Source organism: Phlebotomus papatasi, chromosome 2 (genome assembly GCF_024763615.1).
Source record: "Phlebotomus papatasi isolate M1 chromosome 2, Ppap_2.1, whole genome shotgun sequence".
Lineage (NCBI taxonomy): Eukaryota > Metazoa > Arthropoda > Insecta > Diptera > Psychodidae > Phlebotomus > Phlebotomus papatasi.
This window is the reverse complement of record NC_077223.1, coordinates 102,798,880-102,825,689: the sequence shown is the minus strand read 5'-3', so window position 1 is coordinate 102,825,689 and position 26,810 is coordinate 102,798,880. Positions and strand designations below refer to the sequence as shown.

General features: G+C 33.2%; 2 protein-coding genes across 10 annotated transcripts in view; one reads left to right on the top strand and one right to left on the bottom strand.

Annotated features, from left to right (window-relative positions):
• The window catches only part of LOC129800501 (mitochondrial DNA helicase), a 72,488-nt gene that overhangs the window by 9,252 nt on the left and 36,426 nt on the right, over positions 1 to 26,810 (top strand). The gene's annotated exons all lie outside the window — the stretch shown is intronic.
• Positions 1 to 26,810, bottom strand: part of LOC129800512 (calcium-binding protein E63-1) — a 53,170-nt gene that overhangs the window by 2,024 nt on the left and 24,336 nt on the right. For 4 of the 8 annotated variants that reach the window (XM_055844947.1, XM_055844946.1, XM_055844954.1 and 1 more), the window contains one exon: positions 9,716 to 9,859. In XM_055844947.1, the coding sequence (XP_055700922.1) occupies positions 9,716 to 9,859 (144 nt within the window). Of the gene's footprint in view, positions 1 to 9,715; positions 9,860 to 19,453; positions 19,478 to 24,278; positions 24,634 to 26,810 lie in introns of those variants that run through there. The other 4 variants (XM_055844949.1, XM_055844950.1, XM_055844948.1 and 1 more) reach the window with 3 other exon arrangements.

Below are 26,810 nucleotides of genomic sequence, written 5' to 3'. Positions count from 1 at the left end.
AGGAGAATTTTTCGAGGAAAATGAGGTTATATTTAACCCTTTAACGACGAGACACTTTTTACGGACTGAAAATCAACAATAAAATTAAACTGGGACTCATAATCAATGATAAGTCTTACATCTAACCTTGGAAAGTCCAACAGAGTCTAATTCGGTGTATTTTGTTCTTCTATGGACGATAAGGACAAAAATAGCCCAAAAATTTAAGTAATTTTTCTGACAATACCAATGAATATTTTTCGCTTTAATGAAAAATATTACGTGAGTATTGTAGTTTTTATTGCCAAAAGGGTTTATGCTTAAAAAAAATTGGAAATAAAAAATAAATAAAATCAATTATGAATTTGAGAATTTAAAAATTCGCCATTTTTGAGAATAAATATTTACTACATAGCAAATAGCTAGAGATTTGAAAAAAAATTCTAGATTCCTTCAACCTTCTACTTTACAATTATGTACAGACATAAGAAAAAAATAATTTTAGGTAGCCAGGAAAAATTATTTTCTTTATGGGACACCGGTGTTCCAATCGTCCTTAAAGGGTTAAAATAGGGGTGATTATGTAAGAATCATGCCCAATAATCCTGATGTAATATATTTGAGGTGAATGAGGAAGAATTTTATTCGCTGAGGTGTAGCAGAAAATGAGCGGAAACACTAGATACGGAGTGTATCCGGTGTTCGCCAGTGGAAAAGTGGTCACCCTAAGAGAAAAACACTTTTTTATTCTTGCCTAGAGCTTTCGGTCCAGATATGGACCTTCTTGAGTGGCTGGAAGGGCATCAAAATTTATATCTCCCTATTAAGAAAATCGCGCCAGACATTTCGTTGCTCAATGTCCTCTTCATCAGGTATCTGTGATGCAATTCTGACGCCGTCACATTGCTATCCCGCCAAAATTTTCCCGATTTTGCGAAATAGAAATACACATCATACACAGAGTCTTCACTCTGTATGAGTGGACACGGATAAAGAGTGTGGCGCTCTCAGCGGGATGGCATGTGTAGTAGTGCACAAAAAGCGGAATAATTGCTGTTATTATGAATATCCCGCGAATTTTATCTCGCGAGCTCCTGGAGGTCGCGAATTGGAAAAATAAATGCATTTTATGTGAAAATTTCGCGGTTTAGTGCACAAAAAATATTTGTTAAAATTGTTTTATATTTAATTTATACTATGATTTATAATTATAAATAACACTGTCCACGATGAAAAATTGAAATGATTATCGATGAACACTTTGGGGTTTCTTGGTGCCTCCTGAACATATCTCACGAAGGTACTCATTTGTGTAATATGGTTATATGATTCGGACGTCAAAATTCTAAGATATTTTAATGTGAAAATTCTCAAGAAATGGGTAGAATTATTTTTATTAAGTTCATGTTACCTCAATAATGGTACTTAATAGGATGTTGGTGTGCAGAAACGGTTCGTGGAAGACAATTCAAAGAAGACTGCCCTAGAACCAACCACTTTCTTATATTTTAATTTTTAATTTCTTATACTTATGGGACACCTGTGTTCAAAAACCATTTCGATATCGAATTTTCAAATATGAATGTTTATAATCACTTTGGACGGCCTATTTTCAATCGATTTGCTTAAATTAGGATTTTTTTCGCGTATATTACTTTTTAATTCGTTCGTATGCTCGTTACTCGTGCTAAGATATTTTAAAACCTACTTTCTTAAGCAGTGTCTTATTTTTGAATGGTTTATTTTTTAATTTATCAATTAATTTAATCGGTAGTAATGCGGTATGTACCCAAAAAGCATGCGAAAAGATGATACACGGATAGCTCTTTTCCGTGAGTTCGAGCACTCCGCAAAGCCGGGACGATTTGCCATGTCTTTTTCTATAATTTTCTTCATTTTCCTCATAAATACCTGAATACCATTCGAATCCTCGAAAAGGATTGCGCAGGACTACTTATTTTCTTTACGAAAAAAGAGCAAAGTTACTGAAGATCATAAATACTAAAAAGTTAAGGTGTTCAAAGAAATTCTAATCAAATAATTTAGGAATATATAACACGGTGATGATATCTGTACAATCTTCTCTTTTATTCTCTCATACAACCTGCATCATTTCTTATATAAGACAGTACAAAGGTCATCACAGTGAATATATTTTTACATCCATTTCCTTAACCGAAAACGCGCTTCAAATAATTTAGGGTCATATTCATATTTTAAGACGTTTTTTTTTGTTCATATTTTACCATATTGTTAACAGTGTCCTTCTCGATCCTATAATATTCAGTGATCCTAGCTTTTTCTTCAAGAAAATATTCACGTGAAGGACACAAGTTGTCCCATACAGCTTTATTCGTAAGTTTGAAATATATTCAAGGATTTATAAGGAAAATCGAGGAAAACACAGGAAAATTAAGTGATAAGGAAATTGTTTGTTCTAGGGAATTTTTCCTTGAATTCACCTTTGCAAATCATTCCTAGATTCTGGACACCAATGTCCTGCAATGAATAGTTATTAATATAATAATTTGAGTTTAAACAAACAAGTCAATTCATTTCTTGAGAATTTTCACCTGAACATATCTCAGAAATTTAAAGTGGTACTCCTCCATAAATGTCTTTGAAGAATATATGTTCATGAAACACCAAAAGGACCACAGAAGTAATCATCTACTTCCGTCTCACGAGAAAGGATTTAATTTTATTGCATTGTGTTTTAGAAAAAAAAAACACTTTAGGTATTACAGTAATAACGAGATTGTTAAATAAACACCCAAAGCATTAATAAATTCATATGGAAAAATCATTTAAAAAAAATATTTTGTTGCCTTGGATCAAACTTGTAACAAAGAAATTAAAATTTGACTGATTTGATAAAATTGTGTATCTAACGGAAATGATTTTGAAAATATCCCGCAAATAAAGAGTGAATGAGAGAGTGCGAGCGAGAGCAATGGCATGATTGAGAAATGACAGACTCATTGAACAAGCGTTGAATTTTACGGATTTTTCTCTAGTTTTTCGCGAATTTAATGTTTTAGTAAATCAAATCACAACAATTTTCATCTTGTGAAAGGTGTTTCTGTGTTTAAATGTGAATAATTTGCTCAAAAATGCACAAAATATGAGCTGAAGCGGCTTCACACACACAACCACCATTCCGAAAAATCTGGATAAATTTCGTGACGGACATCGGAATTGGGGGGCTGATTTTGGGAAAATCTCGTTCAAATCGGAAAAAAGAAAATAATTTTTCCCGGCTACCTAAAATTATTTTTTTCTTATGTCTGTTGTAAAGTAGAAGGTTTAAGGAATCTAGAATTTTTTTCAAGTCTCTAGCTATTTGCTATGTAGTAAATATTTATTCTCAAAAAATGGCGAATTTTTAAATTCTCAAATTCATAATTGATTTTATTTATTTTTTAGTTCCAATTTTTTTAAGCATAAACCCTTTTGGCAATAAAAACTACAATACTCACGTAATATTTTTCATTAAAGCGAAAAATATTCATTGGTATTGTCAGAAAAATTACTTAAATTTTTGGGCTATTTTTGTCCTTATCGTCCATAGAAGCACAAAATACACCGAATCAGACTCTGTTGAACTTTTCAAGGTTAGATGTAAGACTTATCATTGATTATGTTTCCCAGTTTAATTTTTATTGTTGATTTTTAGTCCGCAAAAAGTGTCTCGTCGTTAAAGGGTTAAAGTTTTCTACTAAGAATTTCTGAAGTAACTAAAAGTAAAGTGAATTCAAAAAGTTTAAAAAGGTCAATAGCATTAAAAATGAATTACAACCTTTTCAAAAAAAGGAAGCACATTCTCCTGTTTGCTAAATAAATTTTTAAGTTTTCTCTAAAAGTAGGAAAAATAAATAAGTAGCAACTCTTAAGTCAATAATCTGTCTTCATCTCTTGCTTTTCTTTTACAAAGAAAAGACGCAAAAAATGCCTTTGGCAATAGTTTCCACAGTTTTTCCTCCCAAACTCTGAGAAAAATGATTTTCCTCCCAATGTGCTTGTTGTCCTCAGGCCATGAACTTGTCAGTGGCGTCGAGTGAATTTTTCAATCTTGGAGAGACAGAGAATCTTTGCCAATTTTCTCTTGAGGCTTCTTGCCCCGTGGAAACTTTCTTTTCCTCCATTCTATCACCATGAATTTTCGTCAGTGGTTTGTTTTCTTGTTAAACGTGCACCTTGTATTGAAATTCAATTTTCCCAACCCATCCAACATCAAAAATAAGGGGGAAAACAGCGCGAAGATATAAAAATTGACTTTGACATGATGAAAAGGAAAGGAACAATAAGCGAATGCATCTTTTGCTGTGTCCTTGGAAAGTGTCTTATTTTTCAGTCCCCTAAAGAAGAATACTTTTTCTTATTCCGACATACGTTCCTTTTGGCCTCTTTGGGCATTTGTTCACCTGGAAATTCAGGAAGTTCTGCTGCACCGCAAAAAGTCGAGTAGTCTATAAGCGATTTTCCCATGATACCCCTTGACGTGATTAAGTGTCAGGGAGGAACGTGAGAATCGTGCTTGTTCTGATTATATAATTTTCGGTGCAAATTGCATTTCTCAATCTCTTATGTATTTCTTGTGCGCTCGATTCAACATTTTATATGCACACCAACCTCTCACAGAGCTTTTCGCGACCTCGAGCACTTTTCCGCATTTACTGGAAAATTTTATCTAATACTTCTCCTACTCCCTTTTTTTTTACTGCTGTTTGCTGCCCTTCCTTTCACTTCAAAAGCCATAGATAAAATACTCAAGTGGAATTTTATTGCTACAGTGTACACCAGGAAATGCTCCCTAGAGATTTTTTTTTCAACTCTTTTACAGCAATAAACGAAATAGGTTTAAAGAAAATTGAAAGAGAGAAATAATAAGGGGAAGGGTGGAAAAGCTCAAAAGCTCGATTTTCCACACTCAAAGTTAATTATCTTATCAAAGAAAGTGACGTGCTGATTCGCAGTAACTAAAATCTCCATGGAAATACTGTTTATGCAACAATAGAGTTGAAGAACTTTTAGTCAGGATTATTTTGCACACATCTTCGAATCAGTTGCTATATCTCAACTCTCTAAGGACTTCATACAGTTTGGCGTGATAATTAGGGAAGGTGGAGCAGTTTCAAACACTGGAATTTGTTTTAAACTAATTTGCCAAAAGAAGTTTAATAAATCTAAATTCAAGCTAACAACCCAACGAGCACAGTTAGCTCAAAAAATGCCGTGTTTTCAGCATATTTTTGCTGAGTCGGTCAGCAGAAATATGCTAACCGGTCAGTAGTTCTCAAACAAAAATTACTAACCAAATACGGAAAAGGTACTGCCTCGCGCTAGCTAGGAAACCCTACTTAATTAGACAGTCCTTCATCCCTGAAACTGCCTCGTCCTACACTACCCAAAAGAAATCGCTCTATTTTTGTTTTTAACCAAGCGACAAAGTACTACTCTAACTCCCCATTTAATCAATAATGACTGCCCTTATTTGAAGTCTTCAGTGAAGCATTTTTGCATTTAATAGTGGTTAGAAACAACTTAAAATTGAGTTAAGAATATGCTTGGAATAATAGTGTAACAAATTACTCTTCCATTATTAAATGACAACATTTTTCCTTAGGAAAAAATACACGTAAAAAATGAGACATAGCATGGTGTACTTTAACAGGTTTCTCTGTCGTATTACCACAAAATTGACGTATGTGTACTTTTCCACTAAAGTAGGACGATCACAGAATTGAATTTTAGAGGAAAAATTGAATTATTTTATCAATTTATCAAATTACAACTTATTTAAATAAATTAATAAATAAAAATCTAATTAAAAAAATATGTATATAAAATATTTGGTGCAAGAGGCGACATTTATATCTAAAGAAATAAAGATACGACAACGGTCGATGTAACTGACGAATTATTTATTATTTTTAATATTTATTTATTTATTTATTTCCAATAAATAATTAAAATAGTGATTTTTCTCTAATATGAGAGCTTTCTTGGGAAATTAACGCAATATTTCCAAAGAACATTCCAAGTAGTACTTTTTACTGTCTTTCGTCCAAAAAAGTGCCTTACTTGTAGTGCTGTACAAAGTTTTCACCCTAACATTATAATTCTTGTGAGAAACATATATCTCTGATGAACATTGTGAGCAATATTTTCACTTCAGAAGCGGAATAAGTGACTCAAATTCTCCTAATGCAAGCTTCAGACTGGAGGTTTAGCCCTGTTCCCGAAGGTCTCAAAAATCTAAATAACAAGCAATTTTATTTATTTTTCAAAATCTAATGGATCATTTGCCCTTAATATCCAATTCTAAACAACAATTTCCTATAAAATCGTGCCTGATAAGGAATTAGAAGAGTTAAGCCAGATGGCTAAGCCTTAGGTCTGAAGCACGTATAAGGGTCATGGTCATATTATATGACAAACTCCTCCACAAAATGGTTAAATATTACTTTTAAAGGTGTAACGAGAAAGAGTCAAGCAAGAGTTATTGTCTTCCTTACATAATACCCAATAAATATAAAAAGAAATCATAACACCAATAAAGAACAAGAAGTTCTAGCTTACTTTAGAAGAGGCATTGTCACCAAAAAGTTCAAAATCATTGGATTAAAAATGGATTTATGGTGAATCTTTTAAAGAAACGTTGCGCAAAATCTAGTAGTAAGAACTTCAAACTGATTTCTGAGAGAACTTTGAGGAAGCTTTCGATCAACTTTTCTTAAAGAAAGCTGCTGAAAGGGAATCTCCTAAGTTTTCAGCGTCTGCCTCAAAATAATCAAAATCGGATTAAAATATAATTTACGCCATTTTTTCAAGTCTATTTTTTATAAACTTAAGAATGTTTTTTAAGATATTATTCTTAAGCTAGAAACACAATTTACTCCGATAAAAGCTGCTTAAGCGGTCTTCAGACTAGAGCCTTAGCCCAGTTCCCGTAGGTTTCAAAATCCTAAATAGCGTGCAATTTAGTTGCTTTTTGAGAGCCTAATAGATTATTTATCTTTAATAATCCAATCCTAAGTTAAATTTTCCCAAAAAATCATGATTGATAAGAAATTAGAACAGTTAAGCCATTTGGCTTAGCCTTATTTCTGAAGCCCTATTAGATTCATAAGAACGTTTTTGTACCTTTAGGCAGGGGCCTATCGACATTTCATTTTTTCCATACGTTTTGCACAGAGGTACTGAAGACTATTGGCAAGTTTTTTCCTAAAGAGAATTGTCTTATCAGTCTGATATATTTCGAAATCGTGCTTTAAAAGCTATCTAGAAACACATATTTCGTAATGCTCGCCGAAATAATACAAGAACTACGAGCAAAATTGTTTAAGGCTTGGTGCAATATCTGCAACACTTTTACAAGGAAAAGTGAAAAATAGCTTCACTTTTTATTAGGCTTGATGGGCCCCTGCTTTAGGTCTCTACACTCTACATATTGGCAGCAATTTTTGTTAAAAATTGCATTTTTCACAGAATTTTGACGTCAAAATTCTGTCAAAAATGCAATTTTTAACAGAACTGTTTTCAATGTGGTGTAGAGACTTTTTGTCTACATTTATCAAAATCGATGCAGAAATGGTCCTCAAAACCGTTTTTTAAAGATTTAAGGTTCTGATAAATGATTTTATTGACGTTTCAATAAACTTAATTATAAGATTGAATTTAAAATTAATTTATTTTGTGCGATTTTTTGAGAAAAGTCTTGTTCTATGACTTTAAAAAACGTTTCTTTGGGAGATAATTCTTCAAAAATTATTCTCCTCAAATACCAACTGATATTATTTCTACCTCTTACTAAAATCCTGGATACTCCCCTTGCCTGCTTTTCATCTGAAACCATATCAAGTGGTTTGCCCTATCAATGAATATTATTGTTTCTAATCTAAACAATAGACTAGAATTCAAGGGGATTTACGATTAATACCTTTTAAGAAGGTATCATTTGAAAGTGGCCACATACCCAACAAACATTTTAATACAAATAAGAAAGACAATGTAAAAATCTTGATTTTTACGTTTTTAAAGTCTTACACTGAGTGAGAGAAATCCGAAAAAGTTAAAATAATATTCCGGAAATGTTTATTTTACCCTGCAGTATTGATCCGAAATCGGTGTAAATATTATGCTTTTTAGGTGTAATAGGGATTAAAGTTACCCTTTTTCATGCTAATTTTATCCTTAAAAAGGTGTAAAATTAACATTAAAATATGTTGATATATTTTTACACCTAAAAAGTGTTAAAGTTATGAGGAAAAAAGGTTAATCGCACCCCCGTTTTTTTCTCAGTTTAGATACTGTATCAACATAAATTTTAAATCAAGAATTTAAGGTAAATCTTGCGCTATTTCTACGTAATTCTTACGTAGATTTTTACGCCATGAATCTAATTTAATGAATGATTAAAAGAAAATGAAAAAAATATGAAGTGTTCTAAGCCAGAGTATGTGCGAAGCTTGAAAGCATTCCCCTATTGATCTATTCCAATTGGCATTGAGTCAATAAAAAACAGTAATTGAACTCTCATTTCTTACTTCTGTGCTGTTCTATGAAGGTTTTATGTTGATTAAAAAACAGCTGTTTGAATTCTTTATAAACCTTATGTGCATAAATCGTACATTATCCTCGAAACTCTCGTGAGTTCGAATATTTTGCAAATTTCCCATCGCTATTGTTTATAAGTCTCTCCTTCAGAAATGGCAAAAGGATTCCGCTTTAGTTTAAATTCCATCTGAGTACTTGGCAAGAACTAATATTTTAAATATTTCATGAGGCACAATCCTTCCCTGCAAAAAATTCCGCGCTAGGGTATTCTCTGGGATTTGTCTTTTGGAAGAAAAAAAGAGTCTCTAATGTTTAAATTTGTGAGAAATTCAGCGAGAATTTCATGTTAGTAGTGAGAAATGTCTTTGAGGTTGTCTATTCAGTTAACAGGAGATATTTGCAGAATGTTATCCTTCAGTCAAAAAGCTGAAAAGATGAATCGTGGCACCACATAAATTTATACTTTATCCATCATTGAGGGTTAAGCTTCAGGCATTATGATGGGCTTAAAGGCAATTTTCGACCTTTTCAAAAGACTTATGAAATACTTTAAAAGGGAGAATGATGGTGTTGAGGAATTTTGTAATATATTCCAGTGTATGAACTTTATAATTACTTTGCTAGATGTCGCTGTTTTTTTTTGTGTCATAACCTCAAAAGCTGAACCTTGAAAAAATATCGAATTTTGGGGGGTGATGGATAGAAAAGGTGGGAAAATAACCCTGAAAAGCTCTCTCAGTTATATAGAGATCACGACTGTTTGATTTATATTTTCACATTTGAAAGCGTGTGAATTGAACTTGGTTTTAGAATTTTCGGGATGGGGAAAAGTTTAGTGGAATTGTTTAACACACAATGCTCATGATGAGGAAGAATCACAAATTTGCGTGTCTCTTCCATCGCCACAACATGGCTTTTATGGCTAAAACCCCTTGCCACATTTCCCACCTCTTTCTGCAAATGGTGTTCGGGAGTAGGTCTCCGGAGGCATGACCTATAACACCATCAATCCCAATATTCGTAATGACCACAATATTAAGAGAGCCCCACACTTCAATGATCAACCCCCAAAACACCTCCCAAGGTGACCAAAAGCTTTTATCGCTTTGGCAATGTGTCATTCTCAGCTGAATGGATTGGCGACAGAAAGCTTCTCGCCCTTGAAATTGTGTCTCACCTGTTTTACTAGCTTCCTTCATAAGGTCATCTATCAATTCATCTCGCACATGTATTCCCAAATTGCGAAGCATAAATTGCAGCTCATTGGCTGTGACGTGCCCATCTTGATTGCGATCTAACAGGTCAAATGCCGTTCGGAGGTCTGAAAGAATAAATTAAAGGTTAATTTCAAGTATCATAACATAACCTCACATTTAGGTTTTCACAAAAAATCCGGTTTTTTTTCGCTCCCGGAATTTTAAAAATAATTTTGAAACAAATTATAGATAAAACTTGAAAGAATCGACCATAACCTAAAATTTAAGAAAATACTTATAGAAAACCTCTCGCTTGAAATACAATTCTGATTTATACGACTTGAAAATTAGTTTGCAATTTGCAATTTAGAGACTTAGAGCAAATGAGCCTATCGTATATGCATTCTTTTTATTAAAATAGCCCACTTTTGCGCTAAAAGATACCATTGTAAGGTAGATTGTGTAACATTTGGATCCTAATAAAATAACATAATATAAAAGAAACGTTAGTTAGTCGTAAGTAGAAAGTTTATCAATGGATCGTCTTCCTCATAAAACATGGAACTATTGTCATATCGGTCAGATCTATGGATAGTAAACATTTGTTGTTGTGTTGTGGCCGACACATGAATTATAATTATAATTTTTTTATGACCAGCAGAAATTTGTTTTTGCTGTTGTAGACAACAATTAAGGAGCTCAGAGCAGAAATACTCTAAGTCCAAGTCGTATGCATTTCCCTATTAAAATAGCGTTTTTTTGCTCTGAGCTCCTCAATTTCCTGTTCTAGTGGTCAATAAACGTGTGTTTTTCTGTTGAGACCAACAAAGGTTTGTCGTTTCTTTGTTGTTGGCTGACAATTTATTGTTGTTCTGTTAAAACTAACAAATATTTTTTTTATTCGCTGAAATTCCCTTTGTTGTGATCAGAAAACCTTTCTTCCTCTGTAGTGGCCATCAAATGATTTTTAGTGGCTAAGATCCTATCTGTTGCGGACATCTAACTTTTGTTGTTCAGTTGTGGCATACAAATCTTTTGCATTAGATAAGATAATCTTTGTTGAGACTGGCAAACGTATTTGCTATACTGTAGATCAAGAAAGGTTTATTGTTGCTCTGTGTCATCTACAAACGATTGTTGTTCTCGTACAGCTAACAAAAGTTTGTTCTGTTATAGACCAGAAGCTTTTTCACTGTGTTGTCGTTAATAAACGTTTATGAAACCGAACAACAAACCTTTATTGTTCTTTTGTAGTCTACAAATCTCTATCATTAGCTAAAATATTTTTTGTTGTAACCAACTATTGTTTGTTCCTCTGTTGTAGATCAGCACACATTTGTTGTTGCTCTGCGGTCACCGACAAATGATTTTTATTCTGTTACAACTAACGAGAGTTTGTTGTTCTGTTGTGGCCTACAAATCTCTTTCATTAGCTGAAATATCTTTTGATGTAACTAATAAACGTTTGTTTCTCTGTTGTAGTTCATCAAACGTTTGTTGTTCCTCTGCAATCATCGATAAATGATTGTTGTTCTGTTATAGCTAGAGAGCGTTTGTTGTTGTGTTGTGACTGACAAATCGTTTTTATTAGTTAAAATAATCTTTGTTGTGACCACCCAAAGTTTAGTTCTCTGTTGTAGATCAGCAAACGTTTCTTGTTGCTCACTTGTGTCCAACAAATGATTTAATTATGTTACAGATAACGAACGTTTGTTGTTCTGTTGTGGCCTTCAAATTTCTTTCATTAACTGAAATATCTTTTGTTGTAACCAATAAACGTTTGTTTCTCTGTTGTAGTTCAACAAACGTTTGTTGTTCCTCTGCAATCATCGATAATATGATAATACAATCATCGATCGTTATAGCTAAAGGGCGTTTGTTGTTGTGTTGTGACTGACAAATCTTTTTTATTAGATAATATAATTTTTGTTGTGACCAGCAAATATTTAGTTCTCTGTTGTAGATCGGCAAACGTTTGTTGTTGCTCACTTGTGGCCAACAAATGATTTTATTATGTTACAGCTGCCGAACGTTTCTTGTTCGGTTTCTAGTTTGGTAGTGGTCAACAAATGTTTTTTGTTCTCTTGCGCCCAACAAATTGTTGTCGTTCTGTTGTAGTCTTCGTACCATTCTTATTATCAAAGATCATCTTTGTTATGACCAATAAACGTTTGTCATTCTGTTGTAGATTAGCAAATGTTTGTCGTTTTTTTTATATCAACAGACACTTGTTGTTGCTCTGTTGCGGCCAACAAACAATTGTTGTTATGTTGTTGACTACAAACTTTTATTAGTGTATTATGGTTAAGAAACATTTACGTATCTGTATTGGTTAAGAAACATGTTGTGATCACCAAATGGTAATTGTTCTGTTGCGACCGTTGTGACCGTTGCTACCAACAAGAGTTTGTTATTTTGTTGTAGCCTACTAACTACTTTTATTATCTAATATTATCTTTGTTGTGCCTAGCAAAACTGTGGTTCTATTGTAGATCAGAAAACGTTTGTCTTTTTGTTGTAGACGTTGTAGATCAACAATTGCATGGTTGCTCTGTTGTCGCCAATAAAGGATTGTTGTTGTCTTGTGGACAACAAAGTTTTGTTATTCTGTTGTGGCCAATAACAAGAATTGTGGCTAGCAAACGAGTGTCAGCCATAGTTTAAAATGGTCTTTATAAAGTGTATATAAAGTACATCAAATTTGATACAAATACTCGAGTTGGAAATCTAACCTCAAATATGAAAACCCGTATACAATAGACTCTCTCTCAATCGGGAATATGGGGCAAAATGTCATCCGGTTTAGCGATAGAATTTAGCGTCAAAGCCTTTGTAAATTCCACAAAAAGCGCTCAATTATAAAGAATCACGATAAAATAGGAAGAACTACAGCGAATTTGAGCAAATTAGCTTCATAATTAAGCGTGAAAACTATCAACAAAATTTGTCGCCCGATTGAAAAAGAGCCGATTGAGTGAGAGTCTACTGTAAAACGTTCCGGGATGTTGAAAAAAAATTAATCTTATCGGTCTCAATCAAAAACTCTTTTTCCAATGGGTTTCGTACTGTTTTAAATATTAATTTTGCCGAATAAACCTGGCACGATCCTATTAAAGTGGGACACGTTTTCCCAAACACAAACTTTGAGAAGGAATATTGTGAGTGTAGCACTCAAAAATTAGGAGGGGTTCATTAGATGGTCATATCTCCCAAGCCTAATTTTGCAACCTTCGTCTGGCAAAAGCACACAAACCATATGATATTTGATTAAGGCACTCTTCTAGGGCACTCTGGTGTGACACCCAAGAGGAGACACACTCTGGTTAAAGTACTCTGGTGATTGTAAAATGCTATACAAGAGTGTAACATGAGATAAGAAGTTGTGATTTCAAAATGACTCTCCCTCTCTTGCGGCTTTATAGCCGTCAATCGTTGTACCATATCGTCTGTAATCAAATCTTATCAGTGGCTCCAGATTTTTTTTTTTTAACTGGAGCGAGGGTAACACACGATTTTGCAAATAGTACCATAAATTCTGACAGCAAACACCAACTTTTTGCGGGGACAGATCGCATTGTTTGGTTTGCCATTGAAAATGCGGCAAACACCGTGACAATTTTCCACCTACCCCGCAAAAGAGCGGTCTTAATGCGGAGAGATGGTGGTTATTTACAAACAAATAGAAGAACGCAATTCACCATTAATTTGGAGCATCCCCATATTTCACGATGGGGATTTTAATTGGAGTCAATCCGCCACTTTGAAGTTCCTCTTGAAAATTTGTGTTTGTTGGCTCTTAATAATTAGGACTACGTGACTGGATATAAGGGACTCTCTCTATGTTGGTGTTAGAGGGACAATTTTGAGCCTAATTCCTGAACCCCAATCCAAACACCTTCCGTATCTGTACACAATTCATTTCCCCTCGGTAATACCTTGCAGGCCATTTACAATAAATCATATTAAATTTATTACTCATTAGACTAATAATAAGTTTATCGGAGGAAATTTACTCTCATCGCTACATGACTCTGAAATAAATTGCAAACAGTTGTTTGGCACAAGTCCGCTAAAGCTTATCTAATTAAAATTGTGTAAACTAATTTCGAATTTGATGGGCTGATGATTTATATTGGGGGGTGGCATGGAATATTTTCTGCAGTACGATTGATATTTTTTGCAGTGTTGTTTGCTGGAAAAAAAATCTGTTTTTGTGTGGAAATCGTTCACCTCAACTTTCTAATCGTATTATTTATATCCTAAAGCTCAAAATAACCCAATCACTCTCATCGAATAACTTCTGAAATATTCAGCAATTAATTTACTGAGCTTATACTCTTCAATATGTTTACACTGTTAATATTTGCAACCAATAACCAAATCAAACGATATCAAAATTTTAGGGTTTGAAATATCTTCAATTGGAAATAAGGTAAACTTTTTTATCTACGTCCAGGGGGGTGACATTAGCTCTGAAAAATGCGACCAGTTTTAGTGTAAATTTTTTCCTATTTTCGTACACATTTCACGAGATATCTCCAAAACTACGTAGGTTGCCAATTTTGGGTTTTGGGTTGCCTCTTCGTTATTAAATTGGCTTTTATTTTGTATTTTTTATTATTTGATAATTCATTCTGCAATGACAGAAAACAGCTAATAAACTCAAGAGTTTTTTCGGCACGCTAGAAACATATGGGAAACATAGGAAATGTCATGCCCCTGTCTACGTCTATCATTATTTCACATGTTCGTTTATTTTAAATAATACCTTAAAGCAGAGGTGTACAAGAACCGTTTGAAACCGAATAAACGTCAAAATAAGTTTGTTCAAGTAGTGTTTTGACCATTGACGTACAAGTTTTATTTGACATTTGTTCGGTTTCAAACCGGTCTTGCACACCTCTGCCTTAAAGAATTTTACTGGAATTTTGAGAAGGAAAGACGAGCTTATTCAAATTGGTAACCTCACCTAGTCGCAAAATCTGAGTAATAGTCGAAAGAATAAGATCACAACTGCGTGTGTATCGCGAGTGGCCCACGCTAACTTATGACAAAGTGATCTCATCAGAAATAATGGCTCCGTTCAGTAATAACCTTTCGAACACTGAGTGAAATCCGAAAAAGTTAAAATAACATTCCGGAAATGTTAATTTTACCCTGAAGTACTGATCCGAAATCGGTGTAAATATTACCCTTTTTAGGTGTATTAGGGGTTAAAGTTACCCTTCCTTCATGTTGATTTTACCCGTAAAAAGGTGTAAAATTAACATTAAAAGATGTTGATATATTTTTACACCTAAAAAGTGTTAAATTTCTGAGAAAAAATGTTAATCGCACAATTTTTTTTCTCAGTGTATAAATTGAATTTTTGATTAGTTTTTTCCAAATTTATCACAAAAAAATTCTAAATTTGTCATTTGACATTGTCATACTGTTACAGAATTCCCATAAAGGACCTATGTCGAAAAGAGATAGGGCTATGTCCACTTAGCTGCGCTGAAGGCCCTATTTTCTTTTATTTTAGGCATTTCACTCACAAAATTATTTTGTGTCAAAATTTTTGTGTGTTTTAAAGTCTAAGTTTAAAGTTAATGACTCTAAAAAATCCTCCTTTTAGATAGATTTAACCCATTCAGTCAATGTACCAGAAATACTTGAGATAGACTATTCATATTTTGGGATTAGTTTCCTACAGATTAGTAGATGAATTTTTTGAAAAGAAAAAAAAATTATCTCATATGGGAGCGCGGGGAGCCTCTGTCAAACACACGTCTTAACGGTCACTGAATTTAAATTCTTTACATTAATTCATTACAAACTCTATTGCTTTAGATAGAGTGACTATCCAAGAACACCAATTGGGAACTAGAATTCAAATCAGGGATGAGGAAAGAGGCCAATTTTAACAAATTCGACGGGATATCGTATTTTCCGTCCGCCATTTTGAGCAAAAATTTTGCATGATCTTCCGCGAAGCAAGAAAATAATAACAAAATGCATTTTCATCTGTGTCGGACTATTTATCTCAAGTAATTGAATAACTAACGTTACTAAAAATCCAGTCCCGACAGCAATTCGGATAAAAATTGCCCAGAAATAAATCATCTAAAATTCACTCAATTTGCGTATGATGTATAATACCATGATAAGGAATGGGTTAAAATCAAGAAGACTAAAAATCCATTGAAGCGTTTTAATTAATTCAAATTTTACATTTTAGAATTAAAGATCGTTATCGAAAAATTAGACTCCGCTTCTAAAGATCGATTTAAGATTTAACACTTGAAGATTTATCTTCGAATTGAATTAGAAACCCATGTGTGAAGGGTGATTTTTAGACTTTATTGTGTATTCCACAGCTGTCACCTGAATATCGGAGAGCTCCGTGTAACAAAAATTTTCTTGCAGGAAAATTTCATAAATTCAAGATTTCAATCCTTTTATTACGTCTCTAGCGCATATGCATATATTTATTCAACTTTTCCGTACTCAGATCTAAATTGAGTTTATTGTGATTCTCAAAAGAAGATGCCATATATTTTGATTTCATGCAAAATTCCTTATATCTAAAAGGTGTATAGTAGAGGAATTATATTAGAAAATATACAACTTGGAGCAAAATAAGAACGATTTGGAGTATTTTTGTTGGAGTGTCAACATTTTTTTTACATCAAAAAAATTTAAAATGCCATGAAATTTTGTGATTTTTTATTTGGGTTTTTTTTTTGACATTGAAATATGTCATTTTCAATGTAGTAAAACTTTATTGTTTACGGTTTTCCGAAATAACGTGTAAGATAACATATGGTATTTCTGGACAAGGTGCTTTCGGGACATATAAGGGTATTTCTGGACATATCAAAAATCCTATAAATATTTGTTTTCTTATTATTTTTAGATTCTATATGAAATACTAAGTTCTTTACGTATCAGATAAACATAAAACTTCTAAAATTTTATTTAATTTAAAGCGTGAAATACGCGTGAATTTTGAGTGTCACATTTCACTTTTTACAAAAACTTCAGTGTGGTCAATTTTGCAGATGTCAACACAAACAGTGCTTAGTTTTTTTCGATTTAAGTCACTATAAAAGTGGAATTTAAATAAAATTTTTATGAAAGAGTGAAGTTTAGAACTTCTACTTAAAGGTAAATAATCAGGCTCGGTGAAATTTATTTGCATAATAGCGACTTTTGTCTGTCCCGAAATCCCCAACTGTCCCGAAATATACCACTCTTAATTCCTTACATTTTTTGCTATTTTGTATAAAAAATTATACATTTTTCAACATTTTTTGATAAGAATCTTATTCTGGATAGCATAAGGAACATAAATATTTGTATCAACAAAGAAAAAAATTATTTGAGAAGTCGTTAAGCTGTTTGAAACTTGAAAGTGCTAAAAAATGTCCCAAATACCACACGTTACCCTATTTTTTTATTTTAAGAGCCTAATGATGGCGCTGTAAGCTCAGATTAGAAATAGTATTGCCCGATGCTAATAGGTTCAAATGTGAAAGTGATTGAACAGATTTCTGTTCGTTCGGTACGTAATCCCAAGCATTTTTGTGTAGTTGTTCACAGAGAACGACAATCAGGACTAGTGATTCCCAACCCACAAATTTAACCCAAACAGAGACAGGAACAAATTTCTGCCTCCACCGAGGCTTGAACAGAGGCCTTTCGCTGTCTAAACGCATGCTATTTGAACTGAGCTATGAGGGTACTGGCTCTGATTGTCTTTGCCACTTATCTCAACCAATTGCCATGTGCACTTCAACTCGTTTTTGACTCACGAGCCTTGAGAAACGGTATCATGCGTACAATTAAACCTGAACCCCATGTTTTCCATGGACAGTTAATTTATTATGAAAGTGATTGAACAGATTTCTGTTTGCTTGGTAGCGTAATCCCAAGAAATTTTGTATCTGCACACAGAGAGTGACAATTAGAACTAGTGATTTCTAACTGACAAATTTGAACGTTAAAATGATGCCATTATGACTTACAAAAGGGAATTAATTCAGTTAGTGCATCAAAAAAGTAGTTACTTTTTTTTCTAAAAACTTAATTAGTTTTCAATTTTTTAAGATAGTGAAACCCTATAAGAAAAATGCAAAAAAAAGCTTTCCAGTAATGTGAAATTTTGCATAAATTTTTAAATTTTTGCATTTGAATTACTAAACTAACCATCGGGGTATCAATTAGTTTAACAATTTCTCATCGTGTACTTTCACTCGAAAACACATAAATCGATCATTCAACAACCCATCTAAGATCATTTAACACTTCAGCGAAAGCATTTGGATTACGTGGAAGATTTTTCCCTGAGTAAATAAGAAGTAAATGCGAGTGAAAGAATTAATACATGTGATGAAGAGTGAGAATTTCAGGGATGTCTTTTCATGGTAAGCTGAGGACATTCTTGGAATTATTGTCACCAATAAATTTGATGGTAGAGACATAAAACATCTTTTCTGGGTGAGAGTGAATGATGAATTTTCCCTCACCAAGAGACTTTGTCAAAAGAAAAGCTTCCATTTTCCGCTCACACTTTATATCCTTAGACTCAGGGATATTTTTTTTCTGGAAAAAGGATGAGAAGGATTTGTGGTTTTTGCCTTTTCATATCCCCTTTTCTCCCTGTTTTTTGTTTGGATTTGAAAATAAAGTTGAGAATTTTCTCACTTAACATACGTTTTGTAGCATTTTGTCATCATACTGAAATACGCGCCTTTAAATATAGCCCAAAAGTATATTAAGAAAATTGTTCACAATTTTCTCTGTCTTATTTACTCTCGGCAGTAATATACAACATAATAGTATAACAAACTCTGTGTGTAGCACAAATTCTAGACAATAGTCCTAAACATCTTTTATGCTTCATCTCTGATATTGCACATATAAATGAAAGAGCTTGAGGAGAGCTTTTTTTCTTTACTGTTATTGCATATTTTTCCCTTCATTGCTCAACATCAAAACATGACAAATTTACATGGAAATCATCTAATACTCCGTTCGATGGTAGAAAATAGAGAAATTTTGGGGTATTTTCATTTTTGCTGTCTTGAAGGAAAATATGACGGAAAAGCAAAAGCTCAAAGCTATTCAGGACGCGTCTTAGGGTGGCTCATTCATTCTCAATTGCTGTCTTTTCTCTTTTTTCTTCCTAACCCTTGTTTTCCGAAGTCATTTTCCATCCCAATAAAAAAGATGATATGTGCATTTTAATGGCTTCAATCACGAAATTTTCTTTCTGAACTCTTCATTTTTTTAGCAATTGACTTTAAGTTCGATTTGGAATTCTTTAATATTCGCAGGTTATGAATTTAAAAGTGAAGACGAATTGTTGAAAATCGATTTAAAAAACAGATTTTCAATTTAAATTAAATTTTAGAAGCTCGAGAAGTGGGGGAAAACGCGCTATCTTGGGATGACTGAAGCTTCGGACAACCCAATTTTTTCTATGTTCTTAATGAATGTGATCTAATGTTCTTTCTAGACATTTGGGGCATTGAACCAGCTATTAAAATATAATATTATAATTGGTCAAATTAATTTAAAACACATCGAAAAAGATTAATTGTTCGAAACTTGAGTCGTCCGAAGGTAGGATAAATCGACTTGAGGTTCTCAACTAAAATAATACATAGACCGGAATATTTGAGTATTGTTTTTAATCTTTTTAAAACATCTTATAAATGAGCTTTAGGGCTTACCACTTATGGGCGAAGTAGATCCATCTGAAATATTACAGGAATATTTTTGTCTTAAATGAGCTATAGTTTATATTGCAATTATCGGACTTTTCCGATCAATATCGGAAATGAAATGTCTTGAGAATTGTTACAACTTTTCTGAACATCATATCTTAATGCAACCGGCGCTGTTAAAAAAAGAACATCAATCTCTCATAGAGGTTTGAAACGTTTTTATTTTTTTATGTGTTACATGAGTAGACATCCGGAATTTACAGAACATTTTAGCCACACAGTAAAAAAATGTTGACTGCTTTACTATGATTTTCATTGTAAATTTTACATTAAACTTGTAATCGTGTGTAATTTGAACATATTTTGTCTGAAAACTGTGTAATTTGTACTTTTATTTGAAAACTGTGTAATTTTACACGAAATATGTAATAAAATATACAAAACTGTGTAATCATTCACAATTGATTACACGGTTTACAATTACGTAAAATTTAAATTACACATTTTCAGATTACACGTTTTGTTGAAATACATAATTTGTGTAACTTTACAAGAATAATCGTGGTAAAAAAGCAAACCAACGATTATCCTTATATTTTTTTTTACTGTGCAGTAAAGTAAGTGAAGTATCGTCCGTGAAAGTTGGATCGTCATCCCTAGTGGTCTCTACACACTAGAGAAATTTATATCCATATTGAAGCAAATTCCCTACACTTCTGTAGGAAAAAGTCTTCAATATGGACATATTTTTCTCTAATGTGTAGAGGCTATAAGCAAAAATGGTTTTTGGGAAATTATTTGTAGCTTTAAAGGAATTATCTTTTGGGGTGACGATACTGCCTTCATAGTCGATACATGTTACACTTACCTTATATATGTTAAACCGAAAGTAGACCGGATACGATTAGTTTTCTAAATTATCACCCTTGACTTCAATGTTCTCTTTGTATGACCCTCAGATAATTTTATTTTTTCTTCAAAATATGTTTCTACTTCTGCTATTGAATTTTATTCGACGAGAAAAGCTTTCCACAGGAAATTCCTTCACTTTTTGGAAGAAATAGAAGATTTTAGATTACAAATAAGGCGAATAGAGCGGAAGATCATTCTTATCTAAAATTAAAAATAAGAGGCTTACCGGAAACCTTATGAAAAGGTGGATGATACATATTTAATCAAATTTATTCTATTCAAAAGGTTCAAACTGAACCTCTTTGGGGTTTATTTTAAACCCTAAATGGATCATTGTGAAGAAAAAAAGGCTAGTTACTGTTTGTCGCGGGTGACTTTGCACTCTGCTGTTCATTAATTCTAGCACTTGTTGATAGTTTTCATTTCCGCTGATCCGGTCTATAAACCTACAACACGGTGTGATTTCAATCTGAATTTGACGTTTCTGTCCGCCATTTTTAATAACTGTCAAAACCAAGAACTATTCCGATTGAGCTAAAATTTTAGTATGTTGTAGCTGATATCAAAACCTTTTCAGAAAATAGAGGAGATCGGAGAGTTTTGGAATACTTTTTCGTGTTTCGATTTTGAGGCATTATTTCAAAGACCTAAGAAACTTATTGCAAAAATATCTCCTGTGGGTAGAGGAAACTGGGGCACCACCAAACACGGGGTAGCATCAAACACTAATTTTTATTACTAAACTACTTGGCCTATCTCGACCATTTCTTCAGTGGGCAAGCATCCCTATAATAACTATAAATTTCTGTAAGTCTTGTCCTCTGAAATCGAATATCTGATTAAAAAATCGCAGTGTTTGGTAGTACCCCGTGTTTAGTGGTGCCCCAGTTTCCCCTATGCAAGTTTTCTGTGTCACCTGGAGTGAATTCGCGGACTTTTTTCGGTCCCGACTATATCTTTCAAAGCGGAACTCCCTGTAACTGGGAAGTTACGAAATCCTCGTAAATTGCATAATCCACTAACAAATTCGTAAAAGTTTGTACTTTTTCACAAATATTGTTCGTAACATGATAATTTGACGAGCATTTTCTGTTTTTGTTTACAAACATTTACTTGTTCGTAAATGTTTGTAAACACATTTACTTATTCGTATATGTTTGCAATCACCCAGAAAAGTGTTTGTAAAGTTTTGTCTTTTGTTCGTAAAGTTTTGTCAGACAAACAAAAATGTACGAACAAATGTTTGCGAAAGAATGAAAAATTTTAATCAAGTGATAATGTTACGAAGAATGTTTGTGGAAAAATACAAACATTTACAAACTTTTTAATGGATTATAGGATTTACGAGCATTTTCTAAGTGAAAAAAGTGAATTTGACGAATAGTGAAACAAGTAATAGGCACCCGCAACGACGCGTACAAATTTTAACAACTTTTATTTTTAAATTTTGTCGTATTTTCAGTTATTTTTTTAGCAATAAAATGAATAGTGAAATATTATATTAGATGAGATCATATATTCTGTCAGTAGAAGAGGTAAAAAGTTTGGAGTGGTATATCTCAGCTCCTGATGAACATAATTGGATGAGTGAACTATTGTTGGAAAGCTTGGTTCATTAGCTTTCAGAATCTGGTATATGTAATTGGCTATGGGTAAATCATGGTCATCCAGAACCATTTATGTCGAAGAAGACACTTTTTGCAGCGTCATTTTTGACCATCTACTGCTGGGACCAGGAGTGACCCACAATTCTTGCACTTGGACTGTTCGTTAGAGGAACTCAAAGGGTATAATTTGTGGAAGAAACTTTTTTTTTTGGACGTCTTACTTTTTTTTATTCATCGACTTTTGCAAGAATTTTAACATTTTATACACATAGAAAAAAATGACAGAAATCCTTCTATCTCATTTTCTGGACAAACTAATGAAGATATCGACTTGGAATGTTCTAAGTACTCCCCCATACGTTGATCCAAGGAATCCAAATATCATATCAATTTCATCCCCACGTCTATCCTTCCCCTCCAGAAACCACTCTTTTAGGATTTTTGTAATTTTTTCCTTGCGTGTAAAATGTTAAAATTCTTGCAAAAGTCGATGAATAAAAAAAAGTAAGACGTCCAAAAAAAAAAGTTTCTTCCACAAATTATACCCTTTGAGTTCCTCTAACGAACAGTCTAAGTGCGAGAATTGTGGGTCACTCCTGGTCCCAGCAATAGATGGTCAAAAATGACGCTGCAAAAAGTGTCTTCTTCGACATAAATGGTTCTGGATGACCATGATTTACCCATAGCCAATTACATATACCAGATTCTGAAAGCTAATGAACCAAGCTTTCCAACAATAGTTCACTCATCCAATTATGTTCATCAGGAGCTGAGATATACCACTCCAAACTTTTTACCTCTTCTACTGACAGAATATATGATCTCATCTAATATTTTAAAGTAAAGTAATTTTAGTACATACAAACGTGGGTTTAATACAATTTATATAATTGACATAATCTGGTTGCAATTAACATAAAAAGCTCTTTCCATTTGCCGTCTTTCATAACAATTTTAGTGTTTTATTTTTTTCGTTACTGACTGACTACACAGAAAAAAAGTATTTCCTAAAATTGTTCGTAGGGTAAAGTGGTACAAGTTGGACAGTGGTACAAGTTGGACAATGGTACAATTTGGACAGGGCTTTTTGTCTTGATAAATTTAGTACTTTATTTTTATTTGTATATTTTTAATGCTTTATTTAAGGCTCTGGTACACCTTTTAGATTAGGAGAATTCATGAAGTCGAAATTCACATCCCTTTCTTTCTCACACGCCTTGCATATGTCTATCTCATTCTTTCGCACTTAAACATCACTCCAAATTCAATTTAGCTTAATCAAATTTGGAGTGCGAAAGAATGAGGTAGACATATGCAAAGCATGTGAGAAAGAAATGGATGATGTGAATTTTGATTTCATGAAATTTTCTCAATCTAAAAGGTGTGCTGGAGCCATTAGTTTTATAATTTGGTTTCTTGTGCTTATGGCTCGGGCACACCTGTTAAATCAAGAAAATTTCATGAAGTCGAATTTCAGATCCCTTTCTTTTTCACATGTTTTGCATATGCCTATCTCACTCTCGTACTCTTCCTCTTCTCTTAAACATCACTCCAAATTCAATTTAGCTCAATCGAATTTGGTATGCGAAAGAATGAGATAGTCATATGCAAAAGATGTGAGAAAGAAAGGGTTTCGAATTTCGACTTCATCAAATTTTTCTGATCTAAAAGGTGTGCCGGAATCATTAAAAACAAATTTTGTACTATATTTATCACAAAAAAAAGCCATGTCCAATTTGTACCGGCGAATTGTCCAACTTGTAACACTAATTCCAAAGTATATCACTTTACCAGAAATGTTTCTAAATTTCTACGAGAGAATTACAAAATGCTCGTAAATCGTATAACTCACAAATAAATTCGTAAAAGTTTGTACTTTTTCACAAACTTTGCTAGTAACATAATCACTTCACGAGTGTTTTCTGTTCTTTTACAAACATTTGTCACTACATTTTTGTTTGTTTGACAAAACTTTACCAACAAATTCCAAAATTTTACAAACATTTTTCTATGTGTTTACGAACATGCACGAAGAAGTGTTTGCAAAAGAACAAAAACGCTCGTTAAGTGATCATTTTACGAACAATGTTTGTGAAAAAGTACAAACTTTTGCAAACTTTTTTGTGAGTTATACGGTTTACGAGCATTTTGTAAATCCTCAGTAGGAATTCACAAATTTTGACGAACAATTTAACGATTTTTTTTTCTGTGTATATTTTATTTTTTACGTCCCATTTGTACAGTGTTTTTTTTTCAAGTAAAATCGGCATTATCCAAAATAAGAATAACAAAATATTTTAACTTGTATTTACCTCGAATTTCGGCACTTTTGATAAATGGCTTATTCATGATTTCACATAAAGTTGCACACAATTTCTGGTGGGAAAAAAATTGGTGGGATTTTTCCTGCTTTATTATTTTTTTCGTATGCAATTATCGCGTAGGCAAATGGATTCTAATTAACACGTTCTTGGAGTACAACTTTGCCTTCACTCAACAAACATACACACCCTTCTGGAGGGATAAACAAGGCTGAGTAAATGGTTTAGATAGGGTTGAGGAAAAGCGCGTTTGAGGGCACGAGCTTGAGCGAAAAGCGTCCAACAGTTGGGAAAAGCTGTTGAGAACTAAACAACAAATCCAATATTCTGTAGTGGAATGTGCAAGAGTTGTACGGAAGAGAAGACCAAGAGAGAGAGAGTGTGTGTGTACTTGAAAAAGAGAATTTTTCTCTGAGAGAGAAATGGGGAAAATTCAGTAGGAAAATACCATGAAGAAATTAATGTGATGCACATTTTTCATGAAAATCCGTGAGACAATTTTACACGGATGGGAAGAAGCCACAAAAGCAAAACCTTAAATGAGCTTTATTAGCCCCTTAAGCCACTTGAGCTGTTTCAGTTTCTACCATCCATGAATTTTATGCATTTTTCACCTCTCGTGAAAACTTTCTGTATTTTCCGAGGTCGATTTGGTTTTTTTTTATTATTATTATTTTATCTCCTGAGGGAGAGAAATTTTCGCAGTTTGTTTGGTCGAATTAAATTCCATTGTGTCTGTCTGTGAAAATCTCTTGTTTTGCCCACACAAACATCCCTCTCGCAGACATTCATTACTAAGTCCAGACCCATGCCGCCCCAATTGGGTGGGTTTGGGAGGAAAAGCTCTATTTTCCCATTTCCATTCTCACACATCACTCTCTCAGTGTGTGTACACACCAGAGAGCGAGGAAATGGAGAGAAATGGTCGAGAAAAAGGAGATAAAAGTGTTTTCTCTATATACGATTTTTTTTTCGGGTGGGAAAAATTGTGGATTTATGTTTTGTCTGTGACAAAAATTTAATTTAGTCCAAGTGAATAAGGAAAAAAAACACAGAGTAACTAAGAGATTTTGTGGTGGATTTATTTCCATTTTTATTGCAAGGGCGGAAGTGGAAACTGTTGTGGAGAATTTGGGGAAATGACAAAAAGAACCATTAGTCCAGAACTTGCAATTGCCTCTATCGGACTCAGATAAAAGCAACATTAAGGTTTATTGCGTTTTAAACACAGCCACAACAGACTGCACAGACAGGACAAAGATAAACACTCTGTAGTACGTCCTCATGGACTAAAGGGGTGGTAAATCATTCCACAATCGAAAGAGATGAAAGCCCTACTAACTTTTTTCCTTGTTTCTCTGGCTCTTATGCTTTTTGCTCAACGATTCTTTGTTTTCCGAATGAGGTGACAGATAGAGATGGGATTTGTTTTATAAAGAACACTTTTTTTTAATTCACTGAGAATTTATCTAAAGAAGAGAAAGAAAATAGTGAGAAGTCATTAGTGTTTTAAACATCTGCAAACTTATTTACAGAAGCACTGTCACAGAGAAAACTAAGAAAAAAAATCTCTAGAAGATTCAAGGATTATGTCAAGAACTTGTTGATTATATCAATCAATGCTGTTAATCCTGAGTCCTTGTTAGCTCTTTTTCAATTAAGAACTCCTCATTACTCATAACTTTTGTTCTTGTTAATTGATTTTCAATTTTTTTAATAATATTTAAAAAAAAATTCAAAGTTCTTTAGATTACCACCTGGCGACGTTCAAACACTTTTCGAAAGTAAGGGAAGGCTTTCAGGCTTTGCACACACTTTGGCTTTTTCGAACACTTCATATTTTTTCCATATTCGTGAATAAAGTCATATATACACTTAAGAGAAATCCGAAAAAGTTAAAAGAACATTCCGGAAATGTTCAGTAATGCAGTATTGATCCAAAATCGGTGTAAATATTACCCTTTTCAGGTGTATTAGGGGTTAAAATTACCTTTTTTCATGTTAATTTTACCCTTAAAAAGGTGTAAAATTAACATTAAAAAATGTTGATACATTTTTACAACTAAAAAGTGTTAAAGTTATGAGGAAAAAAAGTTAATCGAACACTCTTTTTTTCTCAGTGTACATACTATAAGAGCCGATGACTTTTTCTTTTTCATAAGCTTTTCTTTACTTTTAGAACTTAATGATGGTCTTTACCGATCCGATCTACCATGTCTGATGTTAAAATAAAAATATTGTAAAATAAAAAGGGGTGGCAAAGCGTCCCAGTCTTTGCGAAATGCTCGAACTCGTGACTTAGAAGCTATACCGCAAAAGTACTTTCGCATCATTTACCATTTACCGGTTCTCAACCGATTTGAACCGATTCATAAATCTATCAAAAAATTCCCCAAAATAGTTTTAAAAGTAATAGGATTGATTTCCAGATACAAATTTTTTATCGGTTATGAACCGGTTCATTACCGATTTTAAACCGATTGGAACCGGTTTGTTTTGTCGGAAATTCTAAGACCTTTTCAA